Raw genomic sequence first — 21,752 nt, 5'->3', positions numbered from 1 at the left:
TGGACGTCTTCCATGGGAGATTTTCCAGGCACATCCCACTGTCTGGAGGGATTATGTATCCTCTCTGACCTGGGAACACCTTGGGATCCCCCAGGAGGAGCTGAAGAGTGTTGCTGGGGAGAGGGAGGTCTGGGTTTCCCTCCTGAATGTTTTGCTTCTGCAACCAAATCATGAGCAAGCTTAAGCCAATGGATGGATGGATAAAAAAAAATGGGAAAGATATGAAGAATAACATTTTCTAAACCACTGTTATACCTTTAAAGTTCAGTTTTATAACATGATGTGTGGCTTTTTGACCACATTAGTTTAGTAATAACATCTCTGCATTTCCAATAACAGAAAGAGTTTTGGGCACTTTGTTATGTTTTTAATGCAACTTTTACTTCTTTGACTTTGGGGCCGCAGTAGCTCCGTGGTCAGTGCTGTGGTGTTATAATCCCGAGGCTGTGGGTTTGAGCCCAGATTGTGTCAGGTAGGGCATCCGGAGTAAAACCGTTTACCAGACCTTCCATGGGTTCACTCGCTGTGTTTGACTGGGAAACTACTTCTCAGCTCCTTGCTGCTGGAACACGGGAGTCACCAAGAAATGTCGGAGCAAAAGGAAAACATCTTTTTTGTGTGTGTGTGTCTTTCTGAGGACGGCCAACATAAACATTTCTCCGTCCTAAAGGTGGAGATGGTAGAATAATATCCTTGTCTAATTCGCTTCAGCAGAGCTAAAGCTCAGTGATGACAGACTGAAGCCGAGGTGCTGAAAACTGGTCCTCACAGAGGATAGTGAGCCCCCCAGCCCCCCCATTGCCCCCCTCGTCTGTTTGCTTTTAGCTTGGAACAGCTAACTAGCTTTGCTCTAAACACTCCCACCCTCCACAGGCGTCCTCTGTAGCTGACCCGGACTAATTTTTCTGTTTACTCCACTTAGTGTCTCGTAGTTGAACAGATCAAACGTGCTGCTAAGCTGCGGGTTTATTTACTCCGGCTCTAACCCACACCCAGCCAGGGACACACAAGCACTGCAGCTCTTTTTTTTCCCCTTTTCATCTGGATCACAGATTTCTCCTGCCTCCCCTCTCCCTCCTCGGCCTGTCTTTGGGTCAACTGAGTCAACTTCTTTGCCCTTGAAAAAGTTTTGTTTCGAAGACGTCCAAAGTTGTGTCAGTGCTCTGCGAGTTCCTGTTATTGATTATCCCACCATTTCCTTCTTATCTGCATCTGCACGCTCATTCCTAACTAGAATCCCGATGACTTCCCTGATTGCTCTTCTGTGATGTTTACAGTTTTTTTTTATTCGTCTTTGGGAGATACTCAAATGTTCCTAATTTTTTTGCAGCTGTTGCGACACTGAAGCATAGTCACGCACAGAAATAGTCACGTTCTTTTAATTAGATGAATGTTGTTGTCCTGCATGCTGAGAGGATATCACTGTCCTGTTCGTGGGGTTGGCTTTCTTCACTTGCTCTCTCTCCTGCTAACAAAGGACTTCACAGCATTCACAACTCTGCCGACCAGGAGGCTAATGCTGCTAAAGTGGAAGTCTACAGCTCCACCTACATATATAGGCTGGATCAGAGAGGTCCTTTATTTTCTTCAGCTGGATAAAAAAAAAGTCAGGCTGAGTTTGGCCAGTAAGGCTGGATCATGAGGGACCTGGAAGCCCTTTCTGTCCCGAGTTAAAGATGCAGAACAACAGCTCCGTTTGAAATGAGCACCACAGCGATCATCTTCTTCTTCTTCTACCCTTTTGTTAGGAGGAAGGGGTCGGGACGTTCGCTTGTTGTTAACTGTTGATTTAGAAATGTTACAAAAAAAAAAAGATAATCAGTGATAAAAACAAGAAAGTGATAAACCTTCAATTGTCTGCAATACATCAGTTTGAGAGTTTTGAGTTGTTTCAGGAGGTTAGGGATACATTTTGATATTGGCATTAGTAGTTTTCCTTTATTATATTCATGAAGCTATACGCTTGCTTTTATACAAATTTTGTCTTTGTCCAAGCAACCTGAAATAAGTGTGTGTGTGCCTGTTTAAAGCAGCTCCTTACACTGTGTGTGTGTGTTCTAGCAGTCTGAAGGCGTGTGGTAGTTTAGTATTCATGTGTTCTAACTTTACTGCAGCTCATACAGTGAATCCACAGAGCCCAGAGGCATCATGTTAAAATGCTCCCACCCACGCTTTACAACCGCGCAGAAACCCGATCTGGGATATCAGCAATATACGTTCATCCGAAGAGAAAACAAAACGTTTGCCATGGGATACTGTGTCTTTACATTTCCCGTGTTCTCCAGTGAAAGAAAACACTTCCCCTCTGACGTTTGGATTCTGAGAGACGTGTGTGCGGCCGGCTTTGTTGATCCCTTTCTGGGCCGTATGGGTCGGGCATTAGAGGCATCCGTGCTGTTTAGTGATCAGTGGGGTGTTTAGATTCCACAGGCAGGTTGGAGCGAAGAGAAGCCAGACCCCCCCTACCAGCGCTCGCTGCACCCCAAACAAGAACCACATGTCCCGGTTTGAGTTCTTTAATTCCTCGGTGTACCCCGGTACCTCCATCTCCTGCAGACACTCGGCTCACAACCAAAGAAACAACAGAGAAAAGGCCTGCTGAAAGAAGCTGAAGCTGAGTTGTTGAAGATAAAACAGGCAGAACACCAGCTAACAGCTAAAATAACTGAAAGCTAAAAGGAGCAGAACCCTTGCTAAAAGCTAAAAGAAGTAAAATGCAATGTAAAAGTAGCAAAACACCAGCTAAAATCTAAAAGTAGCAACATGCAAGCAAAAGATACCTGAAAGCTAAAAGTCGCAAAAGGCTAGCTAAATGCTAAAGTAGCAACAGAGGAACTAAAGGCTAAAAGTAGCAGAATGGTAGCTAAAAGCTAAAACTAGCGTAAAAAGGTACAGATAAAGCAGATATTCTGCAGCAGATTTCAAAGAGAATCTGATCTGAATGTATTTCTATGATTGTGAATTAAGTTAAACATTTTGAAAAGCGTAAAAGCTGTGGATTGTAAAAGTCACGGCGCCCGTCTCCTGAATGAGCCGAATGTTTTGATGCATGAACGGCTGAAACAGCACGAAGTATGCAGAAGTACTTAGGTTGCAAAGAATATACAAAAAAAAAATAATAATAATAATAAAAAACAGGTAAACAATTCAAACAATGAGACAAGGAAGAAACACCGAGTAGCAACCTTAGCCGTCTGAGACGAGGACGCTTCAGGGTGGGTGGGTGGGGGTTAGAGAGAAGGTGTCTACAGGCCCAGGAACAATGGCTGTCCCGTGGCTTGGTGGGGCCGTGCACAAGGTGAAACTCAAGTCAAGAGTAAACAACAAAAGGGGACAATGGGCGCACCCTGGTTTGACAAAAGCTGCTTTTCCTTCAGCTGTGGGGAGAATGCACTCTGAATTCCCCAGTGGGACGAGGCCAGCCATCGGGCCTCGCATCCTCTGCGCCCTTCAAGCGGCGTGGCACGGCATGGCGCGGCACCCGATACTGCCGCTCCACACAAGTGCAAGATTGGATTTCTGGCCCTCAAACCCCCCGCTTGTCTTCATTTCCCAAAGCATTTGTGAGATACATAATCTCCTCCGCATCTTGCTGTGTGATTGGGGAGGGAAATATAAGGCGTTTTTTATCTGTCAGCACCACCGAGAGAAAGAAAAGCTTTTCACTGGAGGATTCGGATCAGCTTCGGATGCTCTGGTCACACATGATGAAAACAGGACTGAGCCGGTGCATCATAATAAACTTACAGACATGGAATACTCTCCTTAAAGGGAGTGGGCTTCTGTGGAAAGGTTATTAACAAGAAATATGTTACGTATTGCAGATAGCTCTTTGGTTTAGAGCAGGGGTCTCCAATCCTGGTCCTCGAGGGCCACCATCCTGCATGTTTTTCTTGTTTCCCTGCTCCAACACACCTGATTCAGTGGTTAAATTACCTCTTCATGTTCTGCAGAAACCTGTTAATCACCCATTGATTTAAATCAGGTGTGTTGGAGCAGAGAAACAAGTAAAACATGCAGGATGGTGGCCCTCGAGGACCAGGACTGGAGAGCACTGGTTTAGAGATAAGACTTAAACTCCCACCAGACTGACCCCTCTCTGAGTAGCCATTTTGAATTAGTTTGACTCCAAAAGTTTATAAGATCTGCATTTATACCCAATAATAAGTTTCTCATGACATATTTTGCATACACATTATTGCCCTTTTGCCTTTGGCAGCAGATGATGATAAAACTTAATTTCTCCAAACTGAGGTTGTTCAAAGAACTATACACAACAGGTAAGATAATAATTATTCATAACATCTCCACTGGAGCACACTACAAAGTATCTGGACTGTCCCTTTCCCATCGTTTGGTGGTAGCTCCACTCTAACTGGAAGTGATGGCCGTGCTCCGCTCCGTCAGCAGGTCGGGGCTGTGATTGGTTGGAGCGCAGCATCCAGCTGATTGGTCCCACGGGGCCCAGATCGGCTCCGTCAGCGGCGCCGGTGCCCAAGCCCGACCAGGATCCAGCCGAGGCCCCCCCTGGTTGACCACAGTCCTGTGGCTGTCTGGGTCCATGCCTGGTGTGGAACAGCCCGCTACGTCGATCCAGGCTCCAAATGAAGGGCTTCGGGGAGCACAAATTGGGGGTCTCGCTCTTTTATACCCACCTCTGGTGGGATGGCTGAAGACCTGAGGTTTGTGGTGACACACAGCAGGGACCATACGCTCAGCTGGTCTTTGACTTCATCTACATTTAAATGTCTTCTCCCAAAAACGTCTTTTACGTTTCAAACAATTCGTCACAGGATTAACTAAAAAAAAAACTAACTTTGGAAACTGAAAAGCACAATGACTGCACCTGGAATTTACCTTCCATGTAGCTGAGCCAGCTTCTACTTCCTGTTTGGGATGTCAGATCCTTGCTTTCTCTTTTCTCCTCCTTCTCATCATAAGACAAACTCTGTTTAAAACATGAAAGATGGCGGGTGACGTGTTCTTTCAAGGAATGCTGAAATGCTTCTGCAAAAACAAAAATGAGGAGATCAGATATTCTATATTTGCAAACCTTCTTCTTCTTCTTCTCAGTTAATGATTAACTTCTCAAACCTTGAGGGCACTGAGGTGGTTCAGTCAAAAGATTCCTGTCATTCATAAATAATCCCCTGATTGTTAAAGTCCATCATCAAACCTAATGCCCACAAATCTAAGTACCCACCTACTTATGAAAAGCTCAACGTGAATGAAAGGAGCCGTCTAAAGTTTACCAAACCCTGCAGCTTTCTTCAAAAAGATGACCCTCCATCTAAAATAGCTCCGCGCACACAGGCGGGGTTCAGAAGGCGCCTCTGACAGCGGCGCCGCGCTGAATGAGCGCTTCTGAAGACTCTGAAGGATGGCCTTCAAGTGTATGCACTGACCTTTCCTGATGAAAGGCAGCAAAATGGTATTTTAACAATATCATGATGCCCTTTCAATATGAAAGGCAGCATAAGCAACTCTCCAACCCGAGGCAAGTTGAAAGGAGAGCGGGCGAAGGAGGAGGAGGGGGGCGTGGTTGTGTGCCAAGATAAGAGCGCGCAGGTGTGCGAACCCACGCGGCCGTTAACCGTTTCCACGACGCCGTGTAAAGAGTCCCGGTGAACTCCGCGATCAGAGTTTCTCATGTGTGGCTTTTTAAGATGCTTAATGACATTTTCTGATAGATGATGGTTTTTCCACCTTCATCGTCTTGTTTGGAAGTTCTTTTCACGCGGCTAAACACATCGGTGCTTTGGAAACGATCCATCCACGTTCTGTACTAGCTTGACCCATGTGGACCTGGTGTCTGCCCCCGGTGGTCCGCAGGCACACCTCGGACAGGTACCAACGTGCAAAACTCCACTCAGAAAAGGTCCCAGCTGGGTCAGAGCGCGACACATCTCTGGGTCACGAGGTCGCGCTCAATGCCATTTATGGTTCGACCAAAACGGCTCACCATTTCTCAACATTAAATGATCTCAGTCTGAAAGCTTGGCCTGAAAGGTGGCGGGCGATACGCATTCTTTCGAAGGAATACTAGGCCTTTAATGGAGATCAGAGATGCGTTTAGAAAGCATCTCATCAGTCGGCCGCCTCCTCGTGATTAAAGCTAACAATCAGCAGTTTGAGCCTTTAACTGTAACTTGATTCTGTTTTTATTTTAAGTCTAAACATCTGTCTGAAGTTCATCAGTTCGGAGGATATATACATATTTTTTTATTACCTTACATGAGTCTGAGAAAATAAAAAAACAAGCCTCACCCTCGCTACATAAAGTGCCACAGGAGGCCAAACATTTCACCCCGTAAACAGCTGACGAATATGGACTTATGACAGACTGCATGTTTGCCAAATGTCTCATTAACACACACTTAGCTCCTTCTCTGCCTTACCATAAAAACACACAGAGGCTCTAGTGGCCAAATTAAGGCTGCGTGTTTTAATTTCCAGCAGGGAGCACATTAAGAGCTGATAATGGATGCAAATCTATCGGAAATTTCTCACAGGACCCAACGAGTTGCACTCTGCACAGCAGGCTGCGTGAGATGATCACACACACACACACGTGCACAAAACCACAGGAAGCAATCTGCTAATTTGAAAAATAGAACATTTTAATAAAGGCTACATCTCTTTATAATTACAATAATTAAAGTACCGAGTCATCTTCTCAACGGAGCTTTATAGAACGCATAATTTACAGTTTACACGTGGAGCCGGAGAAAACAAGAAAAGCAAATATCATTAAAACATAAACATGATGATACTAGAAAGCCATAAAAAATATCTTTTAAACATAAGGCCCCTTGTGAAAACCAAGGGATTAAACAGACCCTGAAAACTGGGTAAAAACATGGGAGGAATCCATGTAGGCACAGCTACTGTACTCAAGTAAAAACACTATGAACATAGTGTATATAAGCATTTAAATCTGCAGCTCAGAGTGCAGGATTCACACACACACACACACACACACACACTGAGGAACACATGATAGAGCTTTCTGTTGGAAAATATTCATATGGGTGTAAACACATTTTCGGGGACCTGTTTCCGAGCAGTTTCCTACACATGTAGGTTATTTGTGCGATGCCTGCGCCACGGAAACAAAGGCACTAACTGATCAAGGCTACCTGGGCAGAATCCCAGGGAAGGGGGGGGGAATTAAACATTAATAGCATTTTGCTTGTTTTCCCTAACACACTGAGAGCCCTTCAGAGCAGATAGGAAAACATCCACAAAAAGCGCCGCAGTAGTAAATATATGATCGAACTTTTAACTCTAAGAGCCATTTCTCCAAGCGTCATCCAGCAAAGAGATCAGTTGTTACGGAGGCATTTTTTTTACTGGTTCAATAAGAAGGGTTGAAAGGAAATAGAACCCTTTCTTTTCCTACAGGACTCCGAAGGGAAGGATTTTGGAAGTGGAAAAACTGTAGAAATCTGTCCAGTCTGAGCTACTCGGACCGGACTGGGAAATTTCCAATAAATAGCAATAGAAATCTTTACACCGCGATATGAGCGTCCCATACGATGCAAAAACAATGTACATGGATGTCTCCGTAAACGGGATGTGCTTGGGAGGCGCTCATGAGCAGACACCGGCACAGGCAGGGTTCAGGTCAGCTCTCAGTCCCAGATTAAAGCCACTGCTTCCCTGACAAGTGGTCATTCACCTAAAGTCTCTACAGGAAAGGTTTCAGTCCGACACACACACACACACACACACAGTCCGTGTTTTCTTCAATCCAAGGCAGATGTTCTCTCCTAAGTCCAGAAAATATCCTTTGTTCTTGTCCTCTGCGTTTCATCAAGTCCCATCTGCCGAAGCTCAGCTTTCCTTCGACATCTTCAGTCCTGCAGTCTTAGCTTAAACGAAGGATATCCACCGAGAGCGTGAGGCATCCGCAGGAGTGTATTCCACGACACCGGCGGCACGGAGTCACTCCATCCTCTCCACCTTCCCCAGGATCTTGCCCTCATACGTGGGCAACAAGGAGCCGTCGTCTGACACCTCCTCGAACACGGCGCCGCACTCGAACTCGTCGCTGGCTTTCTTGAAGTAGTACCTGCATCACAGAGGCACATGGGGAGCGTTAACAACCAGAAACGCCTTTCCTTTTTCACGAACCGCAATCAAGATTCAAGAGCCTGGCTATCTGCCGCTGTTTTTATATGTGACCGTTTGAAACATCAGACTTCTTTCTCAGCCGCCTGAATTTAGTTTCCTGTCTAGCAGCAGCCAACCAGCTCACACAGGTCTGCTTTAGAAGACAGACCCATCGCTTTCTCCCCATCATTGCTTAATTGTTACAGAAAAAGAGGGAAAAGGTGAAGGAGGAGGAGAGGGTGGGAAGTACACCTTCCTCACCCCTGTAATGGCTCTCACTGTAAGAAGGGCAGCTAACGGGCAACTCTGTGTGTCGAAGGAGAAAAATCTAAGGAGGGGCTTCTCGTCAGTCATGACTTCACTGGGGCATAATGATGCAACCCCCCTCTCCCCACCACCACCACCAGTCCTCATTTAAGAGGAAGAGAAAACAGCGGGGGTAGGTCGGTTAGCGGGGTCTGGGAATCCGCTCATTAACTACGTAATGGAAAAATGCCTCGATTTGCTCCATGTGTGGGACAGCTACAGGTATGTCAGGGAGGAAAGCTGCAGTGGTACACAAGGGTGGCAGCCAATAAAAATACAGGAAGACTTTAATGAAACAACAACTCAGTTATCATGTGTTTTGAGCTTTCTTTGGTTTATCTTCTGTTTTTTTTTTATTTCTGTTTAATCCTTTTCCACTGAGAGGACAATACAAAAGAAAGAAATCTGCAGCTTTTCTACTCTTGAAAAGAAGGAAAATCTTCAAAGAGTTATGATTTTTTTTTCTTTGCTAAAAGAGACAGAATTTCCACTGGAGCATGTTTCATGTGGCTAGAGCCCCCTCCTCCGTCCCACCACCTTTCTCCTCCTCTCCCTCCGTTTGTGCTGACATCTGGCACCAATATCGTCTGGCAGGGCCCAGCAGTACTGTTCTGTGTTGAACCGCTGCCATGTTGAAATGACCCAACTCCACACATTCTCTGGCTGCTATTAAAGCAGCTCGCTTTCCCAAAAAAAAAAAAAAAAAATGTGGCTGGTATGACACAGGAACCGGGGCAGCGGGCCAAAGCGGAAAAGAAGAGGAATCAAAAGGGAGGGGGGGGCCTTCAGATGGACAGATGTGAAGAGCCCAGAGCTAAGTACTTGTCGCATTTGTTGATCCAAAAAAAAACCTGCACACATCTGGACAGGAAAAGGTTTAAATCCGTTCTGCTTTTACTTCCAGCTCGATACCTGTAATTATTAACACCACACTCAATCCGTGCGTCTTCTGAAGCAGCCTAAACAATAAATGTTTGATCTTCTTTGCCCTTTAACGCCCACAAGATAGAAGCAATCAAAGTGTAAAAAAAAAAAAAAAATCTCTAAGCAAAAAACCCCGTTGAAGCTGCACGCCCTCAGACGGAGGCCCTGTAAGCAGGGCAAACGAGCGGATCTGGCATTTAACAATCCGCCTCTCAAAAATATCCATAAAATGATTGCAACATGTGTAAACACGGCGCACATTCAACACAAGCAAATACGCACACACGAGCGGAGGAGGGGGAAAAAAGAAAAAGAAAAAGAGGCCCTGATAGCATCAGTGAAGAATTTGCACACTGGCCATTTGTGCGAGTCTTTGTTGGTTAAAATGAAAGAGGCTGGGGCTTCAAAGTCATGTGTATTAAGTGTGCCTTAGCATGGAAATCAATACCAGATGGGACCCAAATCGCAGCAGTTCAAACTCTCCCACTAACCTCTGCACCACCCTCCCCTCTTGTCTTTTCCTTTTTTATTGCAGGAGTACAAAACCAGCCTGAAACAAACACCAACAGAAATTCAAGTCTTTATTGATGCAGAGTTTTACTACGTTCCACTGCAGCATGGAGCCCTTTAATAGATTGGCTTGCTTGCTTAAACTTTGAGTCTTTCAAGTTCAGTCTTTGCTGTTTTTTCATCCCAGCAGAAACACTGAACACTGTGTTTTACTGTCGCCACATTCACTCGAGTAAAGCCCGTACCTGTAGTTGCCCTTCTTGCGGAGCTGCTCCTTGAAGTGACCCAAAGTGAGACTGTGACTCTTCATGGTCCTCCGGTAAGGAATCTCCTCCCCGCAGAAGAAATACGTCACCACCGTCTCCCCGCTGCAGCCAGGGTGGCTTCCCAAACTTTTCTTGCACCTGCCAGGACACAAACGGAGAGAGGGAGGGCGTGAGAGACGGACGCGGATGCTCGTGATGCTTTACGAGCGAAGGAGAATTAAGTTTCTGAGGAGCAAAGAATCTGCTTAGATTTGAAATAAAGTGGACCGCTGACAGTGCTAGACTGAAACTAAAGGAACGGCTCCCTGTAAGTGTGTGACCCAGAGCAATCATTAAGTGTGTGTGCATAGAGAAGGGGCACAGTGTTATCAATTCCCCTTCAGTTATGTCCAAGGCTTTGTAGGCCGACTTCACAGGCGCCGTCTCTGTGCTAAGCTCTGCTCGGCTCGGTCTAATGCCAGCTACTGAAAGGACAGCCAATAAAAATGATACATTATAGACTTTTATAAAAGGAACGCATCAATCAGGCAGTACAGTGACTACTCCACGCTCACAGCACTTACAGTCTGTGTGTAAGGCCTAAGATCAGCACCTTGCTTTCTCAGTAAGGCTACATGGAGCTGTGATCTGTAGTTTTGGTCATATACAGTCAGCAGTACAGGTAACAACAAACAGGACGAGTCAATAGGATCTAAAAACACAAGAACTGTAAGTTAGCCGAGAGGACACTAAAAGCATCGTACTCTTCTGACTGGAGACTCGTGCTGGTGGTGATGAGGGCAGCAGCGGGACCAGGACTGGTAAGAGACAGAGGGACGGCGCTCCCAGCCTGGACAGACACTTGGTGGGTCTTCTCGCGCTGAAGACTAGACAAGGAATGCCTTAAAAGAGGGAGAAAATAAATGAGTGATACAATGAAAGTCGGGCAACATTATGGCTAAATTCTGTCAAACATAAGTTTTATAAGACGGGCTAGTTTCTCGTTTCTGTACCTTTGCTTGGTGGGTTTGGTGGAGACTTCCTCCAGTCTGCGGCAAGCCTCCTCCAGTTGTGCCAACGTGTTGGGAGGGGGCAGAGGAGGCATAGCAGGGTCCTGGATGAATGGCTGCGCTGGCTGGTGGCTACGTAGGTGGCCACAGCTTCCACCACCTCCCCAAGTGTGCGTCTGAGTCGACGAGCCTCCAAAGGATTTCTTCGTGTTCTGGGTGCTGCGTGACAGCAAGACAAAAAGAACAATTTATAAACAACACAGAATCGTAGTGACTAGGGATGTTTTAGACAAAAATAAGGGCGCTGTGCTCACCTGTTGGACTTGTGCCTGCCCTGGCGTTTACTTTCCAAGATCCACTGCAACACATTCTGGGTGGGGTCTGCCGTGTCGCTGGGCAGCTGTAAGCTCCCGCAGTCCTCCGCACATCTCTCCGCGACGCCATCCTCAGCTCCTGAGCGACACACGCGCCTCGACAGAGAGCTAGAACGCCTGGGAGGAACACAAGAAGCATAGTGGTTTTTGTAAAGGCTCGAACCCAAAAAAGAAAAAAAATAATGATTTGGTTTATTGAGGTTGTTTGGACTCACCCCATGTTGTTTTCTAACGTGACGGCCCCACACATTTCTCTGCCCAGGCTGCGACTGCGGGGGTACACCTGGCAGGACTGGCACCTCCCGCCGCTGGAGCACACGCCGTGCACCCTGAGCGCCGCCTCCCTTTCTATCTGCTCTTTAGGCTTCGGACTGGCGTGGTGGTGGATGTAGTGGTGGTGGATGTGTTTTGTGCTCTGCCTGCTTACGAGGGTCCGGTTGGGGCCCAAGGCCAGAGTGAACGCCCCCTGGTCCGGACTGGAGACAGAAGAACAGGGTGGCCCGGTCCTCCCCAGGGTCTTGACTCCGAAGCCTGTGCAGTTGAATGGTTGGTGCTCTGGTGAGCTGGAGCGAGGGGAGTGCCGGATCACAGTGGGAGACTGGCAGCCGGGGGTCTTCAGGACCCGAGAAAGGTGCTCATCCAAGATGGCCTGTGGATCCTCGTCGGAGGAGCCAGAGAGGAGGGTTAAAGGGTGGGGGGAGAGTTGGGGAGCACTGCCATTGATGTCTGTGTCCTCTCTTTCCTCCTCCTGGGTAGAATCCAAGGCCAAAAACAAATCATGAATCACAGGAAACAAAAGGCAGACTGACTTTTCGGATTTGAGCCGATGTCACACAAACCTCCTGAATCTGCTGCAGCCTTTCCTCCAGAGAGCTGATGGTGTCCTGCTCCCTCTTCAGGTTCTCCAGACGGGAGATCAGCTGGGCTGCAAATGCCGCCGGCTCCATCGGGACCATCTCTTTTGGAGGACGATGCGCATGCTTCAAAGGGGAAAGAAACACATTAGCAGTTGTACCATTTTCAAACAGCTTCCAAACACAAATCCTGACTGAATTCACGCGTCGTTTTCCACCGCTGGCAGTAAGGATTGGGGCACGCTGACTGGCACCCGGGGCTACAGGCTTGTTTTTTAAGAGACGGCAGGCCTGGCGTACAGTCATGCTGGGTTAGACCTCAGCTGGTTCTCTCTGTCATCATCGGCAGGCCTCTTTAAAGTCAGCTTACTTCAAAGCCTTCCTCGTCAAATATCAAACACTCAGTGGGGTAGAATAGGATGGTAGATGGAAGGATAGATTGATGGGAAGCAGTGGCTTTACATCTAGGAATAAAAGCCACAGATCAACAGGGGGTGGAAGAGAACTCCAGGGAGGAGAGGAATTAAAAAAAAAGAAAAAAGAAAGTAACGGGGGAAGCTGCTGAGATGCAGAGATGTGTGCTCACAGGATGAAATAAAAAAAGGAAGAAATGAAATGGAGAGATAAAGGTGCCAAAAAGGGTTGAGGTGTTTTATTCCTTGTCACACACTGGGCACCTTCAAGTTACAGAACTGTGACAGTATGAGTCTGTGTGCACAAACGTCTTAAAGTATTTGCATTTTTTTTTTGTACTGGGACTTTCATGATTGTTCTTCTTTTTTCCCCCCAATATCTCTTTGTAGTCGGGATAAAAGGGAGAGAGAAAAGTGAGAAAAAGAGGAACTGTCTGATGGTGCTCGGGGCTGATGCACTATGGGAATGGCAGCCATCACCAAAAAAAAAAAAATCAGATGGGGAAACAAAAACAAGAATACAACAAAAAGAGGAAAGCAAAATCCAATCTTGGGAGCTTCTCTTGATGCAAAACAACAGTCGGAGGAAAAAATAAAGAGGGTTAAGTCAAGTTTATTTTAACAAGCTGCTTCTGTTTCTTCTGCACGATGTCCCCCACCCCCCACCCTCAGATCTGGACCTTGTCTCGTATTCTTCTCTAACCCTGAAGTTAGCTTCTTTAAAGCCTTAAGCTACCAACTCCCCTCTGACCTGCAGAGAGCTCACATGACATGCTCAGACTCTTCCCTCAGATCCTTCACTTTCAGGGGAGGGGGGCTGGCTGGCTGTGTGTGTGTGGAGGGGGTGGCAGTGCTGTGGAAGAAAAGGGGGCCAACTCTGCTGGAAGTTGTCACTTTCCTGTGCGTTTGCTTCATTCATCTGCGGATCAAAGCGCTGTGTGTGCGCGTCAGTGTGAGTATCTTTCTGTTTTTGTTGAGGAACCGGGCTGATTTCAGGGCCCCCGGGATAAAGCGGCAGAGATCTTCCTCATCTCTTCCCTATTCTCCATATTTACAGCATTGGGGGGGAATAAAATGAAAAAAAAAAAAGGTGAGTTCCGAGTGCTGCGGCGATAAACAGCTTTGAGACCTCTCCCGTCTTCCACAGATGTCAAGGAACCCTAATGGGGGTGTAGGTGACACCAAAGGTAGGCAGGGGGCTCGTATTTGTATGTGTGCTCATGAGAGTGTGTGTGTGTGTCTGAGTGGGAGGCTGCATCTTTGACGTTCCTCCTCAGATCTTTGCTGGTGTTGTTGAAATGAGAATGCCAAATACAGTTTGCACAGCACTATTCATAGAACCAAGAGAGACCCAGAATGGAGGGAGGTATGGAAATGACACTGTGGGGCCCGGGCTCAGAAACACTTCACGAGTGTGTGCTACACGTGTGTGTGCACTTACTGTAAAAGGAGGCAAAGCAACTTGGCTGTTCATCTTCATGTTGCGCTGCATCTCTCGCTGAAGCTGCTTCTTGGAGCCCAGTTTGTACGGAGGAATGCCGTCTCTGGAGGGAGCACACACACATCACAAAGGTCAATTACCCAATCAGATACATCATTAAAGGCCACCCAGCCATCCAGGAAGAAGCCTGTTAGCCAACAGGCTGGATCAAACACACTCTACACAAGATTAACTTATTAATTATTCGATCTGCTTCCACTGTTGATCTTTTAGGCTTAATAGGAGAACAGGAATGAGGCTCAGAGGTGAATCACATCAGCGTTTCTGGTCTGCATGAGAGCATTTCAGGGCAGATTGGGTGACGGGACTCTCAGCGAGGTGGTGGGAGGTTTTATTTTGCCCTAGAAATGACACTCATTTTCAGCTGGGGCTCCGAGCCCTGGGTGCCCTGTTGTTGGTGTGACAAAGCCTCAGCATCAGCATTCCCCTTCTGAATTTTACCCTGAACCGAGGACACAAGTTAGCATCAACCACTCATTGCACATATTCAAAGAGCCGGTGCAAGGCAGCACCCAAGGGTGTCGCTAACCTGGTTAAATCGATCAGAGAGGCTTCACTGACAAAAGATTAAAAACAAACATCACACGGTGAGTTTTGAGCGTCAAACTTAAAGAGGAGGTTCAGGCCTTTTGAAGCAGAGTTCTGCAGAAAAAAGGTTATGAGCAATTATTATCCTTTACTCGTCGTGTGTAGCTCTTTGAACAACCTCAGCTGGGAGAAAGAGTTTAGATCTGACAGGACAGGTGAGCTAACAGCTAGTCTGAGCACGGCCAGGACCAAAGAGGATTGCTGCCGTTTTAAAGCTCCGGTCTCAAACCTGTCATAGAACTTCATGCAAATGCTATGTTATAAACCTTTAGAGTGCAGTCATTACATAAACTTGTACAGTTATTCTATATTATACGATCCCTTTGATTTAAGTGTTATTCTTTTATGCTAAGCAGCACATTTTCCCGGTGATCTAACCTAACCGAGGAGCACTTTTCCACTTTTGCTTTGAAACGCCACAGTCATGCGCATGAGCAAAAAAAACCCCAACACCCACCCCCATCCCTTCCTCCAACACACTCCCAATCTTCATTTGGCAAGCTCTGCCGCAGCCAGCCTCTGATCTCCGCACATCAAAAGGCTGGTTTGTAAGATAAGGTAATGTTTGAAGTCTGCGCAGCTGCATTCCCCAGCGTCCAAGCAAATCCATAAATAAGATATAAGCAAAACTCCCCCTCTCCTCTTCACCACTCTCTTTCTCTTTCCAACCAACTGCCTCCTCCCCTGCCTCCCCCCTTTCTTTCTGTTTTTTTCTTCTTCTTTCCTTTATCTGCAAACAAGATTCAAATGTTTATGAGTCTTTTAACTGACCTACAGAGAGGCAGACATTCTGATCAAGGCCAAAGTGGGCAGGAAATGAGGTGGGGAAGTTGTGTCCCTGCGGCCCGGGCTTTGAAACTGCACCGGGCAAAGTACAGCAGAACAGGACTATATGTGCCTCCGTCTCTTTGACTGTTCCTAGATACGAGACTCCCTTTTGTACATTTACAGCTGCTGCATTTATGTACAAACGCTGAGCGCCAGCGCCTCAGTCTGCAAGTATCTTTAGCTCGGTTAAGAGTCGATCGCGCCGTTTCACTGACATCATCCTTCACACCTTCCAGCTCATATAAGATAAAAGAGGAAGTTTTCTGGTTTATGTCCCGAACCCAGCTGACCCGAGCACCCCTGGCCTTGAGCTGTGCTTTCATACAATGACTTCACAGTAGCTTGTCATTTGAGGGACACGTGATTGTGCCTAACGACTACGAGGACCCAGGCACGTACACAGATAAGACTGGAACCACATGTGGATAGTGGCACAACACGAGCAACTCGGCAATCCCTTAGCCAGAAAGCCCAAAAGGAAACTGAAAGGTTTGACACTCGACGGGTCAATCTGATCAATTAGAAAGCAAAACTATCAAACATTTGCATAATGAACAGTTCTTGTGAAGCAAACCATTTGGGGGAAAAAAAACCAAGAAGTGCTTAAAACTTAACAACCTGAATCCAGATCAAGATCCAGACCAAGTGCTTGGAGGACAAGTTTAAAGGCAGTGAGAAAAACTATTTTATCAAGTGCATCTCTGATTAAAATGGGCTTAGTGATCTTTATTCTTTTACATCTAAATTACTCATCAGATAATTTGATATAGCAACAGATCAGCTGATGTTGAGTCATCTGATGGACTAAATGTAAAGCTGCTGCATTCGTTCAAACAGATGGAAAGCGAAACAAAGGGAGCTTTAGTCTCGGTAAATGTCGCTGATGATTGGCTTTCGGCCGGCTCTGTTCCGTCTGCTGCAGTGTTTTAAAGGCACCCCGGTCCATTATTCTTCGAGCTAAAGCCGAACATTCCTCCAGTTGAGCTGCAGCTCAAAGCAGGTGTCAGGTGATCTGTTTTGGACATCCACAGCACACACACACACACACACACATGTTTGGATAATATTCACTTACACGCTGCTGTCAGTCACTGACATGGCGTCGTCAGTCAACGCATCACTGGAAACCTCGCTGTCATTGGTGCTGCTGACGGGGGCAAATGAGCCCACGTGGCAGGGGTTGAGCGAGTCTCCTCTCTTGCACGATCTGTTCCAGCAACAACAGCAGCAGACGAATATTAACACAAGAAATCTTTGAAACAAGTTGGTGAGGTTTTTTTGTTTTGTTTTGTCAGTTTTTTTAAACTTCCTGAGCTGAGTGCACTTCTGTCATGCTGAAAATCCGACCGAGGTCGTGTTTTCTGATGTTTGAGGACGTTATCAGTGGAACCGATGGAACGTGTCTGAGAGTGAGAACTTGGGAACTTTGCCTGCGCTGGACAAACATCTTAAAACGTCCCGCGGCTTCTCTTTCCATTGCTTTCAGTTTCCCAAGCACACATGTCCTGCTGTGTTTGCATTCTTGCCATGGTACAGGAGGTGGAAAAGGGGAAAGCAGTAACCCCCCCCCCCCACACACACACACACACACAACCCATGGGGTGGAAGCATGTGTGTGTTTCAGAGAAGGAAAGAAAGGGGAGAAAGGGAGGAGGGAGAGACCCAGCATGACTAAAGCTGCAGGCCCCCAGCTCCAGACTGACCTTCAGAGGGGCTCGCAGAGAGTCAGGTATTTAACACAGCTGGCCTCGCATTCTTCCCTCCCTGCCTCCCCCCCTTCATTTATTCTTTCTCCTCCCTCCCTTTCTTTCATAAGTCTGCAGCCGTCCCCTCTCTCTCTCTTCTGTCCTTCCTTTCCGCTCTCTTTCGCTCCAAAAGCATGCCTCTTAGTCCCCCATCCCTTAGTTTTCAAAAGGAAGAAAAGATAAAAGTGGAGAAGGCGGAGGAGGAGGAGGGGAGGGTGAGTGAGTGTGTGTGGGGGGAGAGAGAGAATCAGAGGAGATTCGACACAAACAAGAAGAGAGGAAAGAAGAGAGTGAGAGGGGAGGGGAGGTGTTGATTCTGTACTGTAGCTGCTGCTGTTCAGGGTTTGTTTTCTTTTTCTTTTTTTTTTTAAGAGAACCTGAGTCAGAAGACAGGAGGTGAGAAGGAGGAGAAATGGCTCCCATATGTTCAGAGCTGGTTTGGTGACAATATGTAGGTAAATGGGTAAAGTTAACCTATCATCTTTGGCACAAAGGCCTTAAAAGAAATTTCCAAAAGCTCCGACTGACGTAGCTCAGAGCAGACAGATTCACTGAACCTGTTGTTGAATCATTTAGCTCCCTGGACATAAAGGAGTCTTCGATTTGGCCACAAATGGTTAAAGAAGTGCAAAAGAAAACGGAGAAAGGGATGCTCAAGAAGTGCAAAACCTTCACTTCAAAGAGCCTCTATAGGTTCGTACCCCTGTCAAAAGACTTGACGGTGTGGGTACAAGAGGAGACATAGCATAGCAATGTCATCATCTATTATTTGCTGGCCGGGGCCGGAGCCAGCCGAGCTCTGTGAACTTTTCCTCTGGAAGACGATCCCTCATTCTGCGGAACCATTTCAAAGCTCCGGAAATCCAGGCGAGCGCCAGCAGAGGGCTGCTGCTGGAGAGGAGGCGAGAGGGGCCAGAGAGAGAGAGGGAGAGAGAGAGGAGGAGGACAGACAGAGTTTTCTGGAAACTCTGGAGAAAACAGCTTCAGAGTCAGCCTGATCCAGAGGTGCTAACAGAATGAAGACTTGCAGCCTAGCAGTCCTTGAAGGAATGCACATCGCCCGCCACCTTTCATGCCGGAGCCTTAATCTTCCATTAAGAATCGACGCCACTTTGGTTAAACCCGACATCAGAAGATGTCCCTCTCAGAGTAAATGTTGTGAATGACTCTCAGCTACTACCACACCAAATTTTAGCTCAGTATCTGTAAAACAGACACATTTATAGGCATTTCTGAGTTTGCAAAGATTGGTTAGCTGTGGTGACCATCTTGAATTGGGCTGACTGCAAAGGTTTATCAGCTGTAGATGTACATCCAATAACTTCTTTCTAAGAGTTTCATCAAAGCGCACCCAGAGGTTCATAAGTTATTTTGCTAACAGACAAACAGGACTCCAACAGTTAATATCAAAGTTTCAAGCAAGGGTTTCACACAATGAGTCGTGTTTGAGGTATGTGTTGTGACTGCCTCTCAGCTACAATCACACCAGATTTCAGCACAAAGTCTGTAAAATTAACGGAATTAAAACAATTTGTGTGCTTTCTATGATCAGGTAGTTGTGGCAACCATCTTGACTTAAATTGGCTCCAAACGTTCATCAGCTGTAGATGTACATCAAATGAATATTGCCTGAAGGTTTCATTGAAATCCATTCAGTGCTTCATGAGATATTTTGCTAACAGACAGACAGAGTTGACTCAAAGTAGTCATCGGCATATATTTAAACAAATCTTGCGCAATCAGCTAGCTGTCAGAATATGTGTTGGAGATCAGTCTTAGCTACTACCACACCTAAATCTAGCCGGACATCTACAGATTTGACTGGGTTACAGCCGTTTTTATTTATGTCGATTGGCTGTGGCGGCCATCTTGAATTGCACCGACTCCAAAAGTTATTCAGTTCTGGGTGTATGACCAATGATTACTTTCTGCAAGTTTTCATTAAAATCCGCGCAGTGCCACATGAGATTGTGCTAACAGACAGACCCATGGGCGGGTGATGAGAAGCAGACATACCTGTATCCCCTCTCCATCACCTCCACTGCTCTCAGAGACACGGGGGCCCTTTGGCTCTTCAGTCCCAGCAAAGCCTTGGTCCTGAAGTCGCAGCTCCACTCCTCCCCTTCGTTCAGGGTGGGCAAGTATCCGCAGACAACTTTCAGGCTGCCCAAATAGCCCGGGCTGCCGGGAGCCGGGTTCTCCCCGCCGCTCCGCACGTACTGAAGGTAAATGTCAGAGGTCAGGAACATCTGGTACTCGTTGTCCTCCATGTTGGTTTGGATCTCGGTCTGCGCCTGGTCGAACATGGCAGAGTCGATGTGCTGCCTCTTGATGTCGTCCCGGATGAAGGTCTTGGTCCCCGGCTTCAGCTGCTGCGCGACGACGCAGTTGTTTTCGATGTAGCGCTTGTAGATGGCTTTGGCCACCCGCTGCGTTTTGGTGTCCTTCGGGTCCATCTGCCTGAAGCCGTTGCAGGCGAACCAAAAGTCCAGCGCGTCGCCGCACTTCTCCTGCTCCAGGAAGGTCCGGAACAGCAGGGCGCCGTCCTGGTCCCCGACGAGCGCGTGCAGAGACTTCGTCCAGCGGGACAGCGGCGAGTCCGGCGAGGCGCTCCCCTCCGGCTCCTCGTTCCTCCGCGCCGACGAGGAGCCCGGCGCGAGGAGCGGAAAGGGCCCGGGGGGCTCCAGGGGCTTCATCGCCGCGACTTTGCAGGGGTAGCTGGGAGCGTCGCCCTCCTCCCCGGGCACCGGGGGTCGAGGGGCATCTTCGCGGAAACTAGCGGTGGCGATGTACTCCATGGGCGCGCGGCTCATGGCTCCGAAGGCGGCGCGAGGACGGAGGAGCTCGTGCGCCGTTCGCCTCCTTCTCCTCTCTGAGCTCCCTCTCCTCTACTGTAAATCTCCTCGCTCTCTCTTTATGGCAGCGGGGGGGCCCGGTTCTCCGCGAGCTGCCCGTCTTCTCTCTGAAACACAAAGTATTGATCTAATCACAACCAGATCCGCCCCGACTTCAAAGGATGCCCAGGTTTTTGTTTTTTTTCCCACAGAAACAAGACGCAGGAGCAGCGACACGCGCGTCCAGAGAAGTTCTCCTGGATCTCACGCATCAAACCGCACTAATAAGACACTTTTTTACCCCTCAGTTCGCTCGAGCTTTACGCACGAGCCTCCTACCACCCTGACTTCTGGTCACCCCAGCACCCTGCAGTACCTGTGGGACGCGGGGATAAACTCCGGCAGATGGGGAAAACGTGACCAAAATCGTGAACCAGTTTGTTCCAGATAATAAAGACCGATGAAACACAAACGCTCCGGTCTTTAAAGAAAATTCCAGCTTTAAATCATAGAGAATACTTTTTTTCTTCTTTTTTTCCTGGGGATAAAAGTACCCCACTGTGTACATTACGACCTTATTAAAGCGTGTTACTTACAGTGAGTCATTTAAAATTCCTTTAAAGGCGAAAAAAAAAATACAACCACTGTTTGAACATCCAGTCCCAAGTACAGCAAAGTCTCTGATCTTGTGGGGGAGGAATTGCTCAACAAGAAACGAGCACTTCTGAGTATTTTTCTCTTTTTTTCTCCTCCAAAATTAAGTCTGAAAGCAAACACGTTTGGGTAGAAAACGTAGCGAACGTCACTAGGAACGACACGGTGCGGTTTTTTGTGTGTGGGGGTCTCTAAACGCGACAGGACGGGTTTATTTCCCCCCTCCCTCCACCAGAATGTTGCTTCAAAGGCGAGTCAAAAGCACATCAAAGGGAGCTCCGATGGGGGCGAGTTTGAGGAGGCACCGAGTCTCCCAACTTACCATCGATCCACGAGTTCGTTCCTCGCGTTCAACTCTGCGTTTCCAGCCGCAAACAGCGCGTATAATCCACAATTCCCCTCAAAAAATAAAAAGAAAACTCGCGTCCAGATACAGTCGGTTCGGTTCCGAGAGGAAATAAAAGAAGAAGAAAATATCGCCTTTTCTCCTGGCCGTGCTTTCAGGCTGCCATGCCGCTCTGTAGGTCTCTCCTTCTCTCCTGTAGGCGACTCCAACACCAACTGAAGCGCGAGGTTGGAGCTGCGCACTTCAAAGTGACGAACCGACTGCCTGGTCCCGACAGCTGCATAAAAAAACAACTTTCCGGAAAATAATAAAAAAAAAAGGGAAACAACCGTCAGGGAGCTTATAGATGAGTCGCAACCGCACGTGATAAACCGTATTTCCCAGGCTCCTCGCTTTATTTTATTTTTATTTTTTTTGTATCTTTGAGCAATGAAGCTGCGTTTCGCTGGCGTTTTCTCAGCTCGTGAAGTTGTAGCTGCAGTTTGAGGACCTTATCAAAGACAGG

General features: G+C 47.3%; 1 protein-coding gene across 2 annotated transcripts; it reads right to left on the bottom strand.

Moving 5' to 3' along the window:
- Positions 1-6,599: 6,599 nt before the first annotated feature.
- LOC108239236 (axin-2-like) lies at positions 6,600-21,478 on the bottom strand. Of its 2 annotated transcripts, none has more exons than XM_017421825.3 (11): positions 21,224-21,478; positions 19,430-20,375; positions 16,744-16,875; positions 14,193-14,295; positions 12,324-12,464; positions 11,700-12,232; positions 11,425-11,601; positions 11,114-11,329; positions 10,865-11,002; positions 10,101-10,259; positions 6,600-8,074 (listed from the first exon to the last, which is right to left on the bottom strand). In XM_017421825.3, the coding sequence occupies exons 2-11, from the start codon at positions 20,224-20,226 to the stop codon at positions 7,948-7,950; spliced, it is 2,523 nt and encodes an 840-aa protein (XP_017277314.1). In that variant the 5' UTR covers positions 20,227-20,375; positions 21,224-21,478; the 3' UTR covers positions 6,600-7,947. The 2 variants fall into 2 exon arrangements, with proteins under 2 accessions (XP_017277314.1, XP_037834669.1); XM_037978741.1 differs by lacking the exon at positions 21,224-21,478 and adding an exon at positions 20,844-21,041.
- Between the last annotated feature and the right edge of the window lie 274 nt (positions 21,479-21,752).

Source organism: Kryptolebias marmoratus, linkage group LG12 (assembly GCF_001649575.2).
Source record: "Kryptolebias marmoratus isolate JLee-2015 linkage group LG12, ASM164957v2, whole genome shotgun sequence".
NCBI lineage: Eukaryota > Metazoa > Chordata > Actinopteri > Cyprinodontiformes > Rivulidae > Kryptolebias > Kryptolebias marmoratus.
The sequence above is the reverse complement of the archived record's forward strand: the minus strand, read 5'-3'. Positions and strand labels throughout refer to the sequence as shown.